The sequence below is a fragment of the Gavialis gangeticus genome, unplaced genomic scaffold, assembly GCF_001723915.1.
Source record: "Gavialis gangeticus isolate Ggan-Ray unplaced genomic scaffold, GavGan_comp1, whole genome shotgun sequence".
Lineage (NCBI taxonomy): Eukaryota > Metazoa > Chordata > Crocodylia > Gavialidae > Gavialis > Gavialis gangeticus.
The window spans coordinates 1,003,861-1,007,378 of record NW_017729002.1 but is presented as its reverse complement, the minus strand read 5'-3'; the positions used below and the strand labels follow the sequence as shown (position 1 = coordinate 1,007,378).

At 44.8% G+C, this 3,518-nt stretch overlaps 1 protein-coding gene across 1 annotated transcript in view; it reads right to left on the bottom strand.

Moving 5' to 3' along the window:
- Positions 1-846: 846 nt before the first annotated feature.
- The window catches only part of LOC109290674 (sorting nexin-29-like), a 438,962-nt gene continuing 436,290 nt past the window's right edge, over positions 847-3,518 (bottom strand). The window contains exon 10 of the mRNA XM_019507381.1: positions 847-1,532. Coding sequence (XP_019362926.1) covers positions 1,403-1,532 — 130 coding nt within the window. The 3' untranslated portion in view covers positions 847-1,402. The remainder of the gene's footprint in view (positions 1,533-3,518) is intronic.

Genomic DNA, 3,518 nt, shown 5'->3' with positions numbered 1-3,518 from the left:
AATCTAAATGTATACTGGTTAAGATTTTATACAGAAAAGAAGATAACTAAAGTGTAATTTACTGCCTACGGCAGTGCACCTAATGGATGCTGAACTGGATTCCAGTTAATCCATATCAGGACTTCCATCACTTGTAACAATTAACCCCCCAGTTTTCTTACTTGCTCTCACAGAACCATTACAGGTCACTTAGAGGTAACAGGTGACAGGCACTTTCATATGAAGCAATTCTTTGTAAGCATCATTTCAGGTCTTACAAAGCAGTGGTAAGAATGCCCGAACATCCGCTTGTTTTAATGTAGAGAGATTGTTCTATAATACATCAAAAACAAATCAATAACAGAACAAAGCCCGTTGCTAGAAAGCTCTACTTTGTACTGTGTTAACGCCATGTTTCCTTTTGCATTAAAGATCTGGAACTGACTTGTTCAAGTTGTTTCATGTTGCCTCTTACCTTTCAACAAAAACAACATTTCATTAGAAAGTTATTAGAATCTCTGATTTGGCAGACTTACTCTTCACAAGTGAGAGCACCTGGGAATATCTAATTAAACATATACACAAGATTTTTTTTGTCTTCTACAATATTCTTCTGCTGCCATGTACTTTCTCAAGTTTCTGAAACCCTCTTCTGTGCATCAAAGAATTTTAGTCATTTTATTTCCAAAAAGTAATGGGCTAGGGAGGCTTTTGAAGCACAATTTTCTGGCAAATACTGGGAATGTCTACACATTCATTAGTGTACCGTAATTACAGCACATTAAGCTTTGTCCCTGTAATTACAAGGACTAATTTAATGCACCATAATGGGCGCTACTGCACATTAGTGCCAGTGCGCACTTTTTCGTGACGCTAATGTGCAGTAGATTAATTCTACTGCGCATTAGCATGGATTTTGCCTGTCACACTAATGGGCAGTAGCATTAGTCTACTGTGCTTGAAGTGTCTCGTGCAGACTGAATAGTGATAAGCATAGTTGTGCTTGCAAGGAGGAAAAAAACCTCAGCATTTTCCTGACATTATGCCAACAGATCTCAGGAACGTAAAAAGATGATATGAGGGTAGAAGAGAGAGATTCTACAAAACAAACAAAGGATTCATAGTAGCAGAGGAGAAGATAAGAACAAAGGAAATATGTACTGCTTTACAAAACAAAGGAAATGTATATCAATTTGCTGAGGCTCTACTGAGCAGCCCTTGTATTTCCTTTGGGAAATGACTGCTGCCTTGAGAAGTGACCTATTTGATCAGAATGATGAACCTTGGTACTGAGCGTCTCTTTTCAGGAATTAACTTGAAGCACCTGTATTCTCCCAAGGAGCTTATATAATCAACAGTGCAGGATGGGAAGAAATCACAGGACTGTTTAAAGTACACGGTGCTGGTGTTCACAGTCATGGAGTCAGAGGTCACCACTTTGAGGCTCCAGGTTCCGTGGCTCTCTCTGATGGCTCCGTGATAGCTTTGGAAAGCGGGTAGTCACCCTTGAGCGACCGCCTTTATTTACTGGTTCTCCACCAGGCTGAATATCACTAGGAAAAAGAATAAACACAAGAACAAGTTCATTTTATATGAAAATTAGCCTGTTGCTGGTCTGAATATGGAAAAAGCAGATGTTATGAGAACCTGGCACATGGTTGCAAACTACAGCATACATCCTTAACTACATAGACTTATAGTATTTATACTGCTGTCTGGAATCTGAATTACAAGTGTGATCCTGTAAAATATGAGGACAAGTAGTGCTTTATGGGAGACTGCAATCCCAGCATTTTGAAGTGATAAACACAGGCAAACTGAGCAAGAGCTTGGATGATGCTTCAGTTAACATTCTTCTAATTATGGATGCATGTATCATCATGTGATGAAGCACATTAGTAATACATCCCTGTTGGGAACTCTCGAGTCTGTTCTGACCAACAACAGACTGTGATACTACATGAATGAGCTTTTTGAAAACAATTTACTCAGAGTAGTCTATATTCAACAACAAGCAGTAACATAAAATTCTGCTGACCTAGATGTCATTGCTGTAGACTCCTTGGAAAACTACGGTAGGAAGAGATAACGTTGTACTTTTACCATTCTTTTAGAGGACACTATGGGCGTGTGCAGACGTGCATGGTTGCGCGGTATGTGGCGCCGCAAACATGTTTGCAGTGTCACACACCACACAGCTCGGTGTTCTCTGCACTACAAAGGCGCACTACCTGAGCATGTGCTGCACCATTTCTTTCCCCCCCAGGGTCAGAAAAACCTGCACAAAAAACCCCTGGTGCATGACATGCTTGGGCAGTGAGCGCTGCTGAAAAGCAGAACCAGACTGCCCAGAGCCACACTCTGCTGCCAGCCAGGCTCTGCATGGCACAATCACTGCAGCTGCAGCCCAGAGAGCCCCCAGGACCCCAGGTAAGGCTGCTGGGTCCAGCACAGTGCTGGCCCCAGCCTCACCTACAGCCCCTGGGTGAACTTGCCACAGCCAAAGCGTGCATGGCACAGGCATTCCCCAGGGACAAGTAGCTGCAGTGCAAGGTGCGCCGCTGCTAGTTGTCCCTGGGGAACCAAACATCCACGCACATCTGTGCGCACCCTACATGAGTACATTTTGTACAACTCAACAAACATCACTTACTAGCATTTTGGAAAAAACAGGTACTTGTATCAACATTCAGTGTGAGTTGAAGAGTTGGTCTTCTGTAGTACTTGTTATTTTAGGTAAAAATTATATAGTTTTAAAGCAAATAATGAATTCACTCCCTTTTCTTTGCAGTGTGACATTTACCTCTGCACAGGCAGATGTAAACTCAAGTCCCACTTCAGCAGTAATTTGAGGGGTTAATTAATGAGATCTAGTGAAACATGCCTTGTACAGGTCCTATACACAGGTGCATAATTAACTCTCAGAGGCAGAGCACTTTAGCAAGGTAAGACAATAACATTTCATATTGGCAGTGGTAACCATTGGTTTTTCACTCTAATAAATACTAGGGGTGCACCAACAGAGATTTTTGGGGCTGATGCCGATAGCTGATTTTGAAGGAGGCATATCGGCTGACACCAATCTGATTTCTGATACCAGCCCAGCAGCTTGGAGAGCTGCTTGCAGCTGGTAAGTGTGGTGTGGTGAAAAAGAAGTGGGGTGGGAAGGGGCAGAACAAGGCCCCTGTAGCGAGAGGGAGGAGTGGGGCTGGGGCAGGCATGGGACGGAGCCGCATCTCATCTTGGGGGCACGAAGAGGGGCAGCTCCCACTGCTGTGCTCTGCTCATCTGGGAGCCACTCATCCAGTAGCTTCCACTGCTGTTCCCACCACTCATGGGGGGGGGGGAGGAGAGTAAGGGGATGACCCTGGATCAATGCAGGGTGGGGCAGGCTGGGTCCAGTGCTGCTCAGGGCTCTTCCTGGCCCACCCTGCCCTGCCCAGTTATGGGGTCACACACCCCCCGCCCTCCCAGATGAGCGGCAGGAGCCACTGGACCAGCAGGCAAGCACCGGACTGGTGGCTCCCAGACAAGCCACC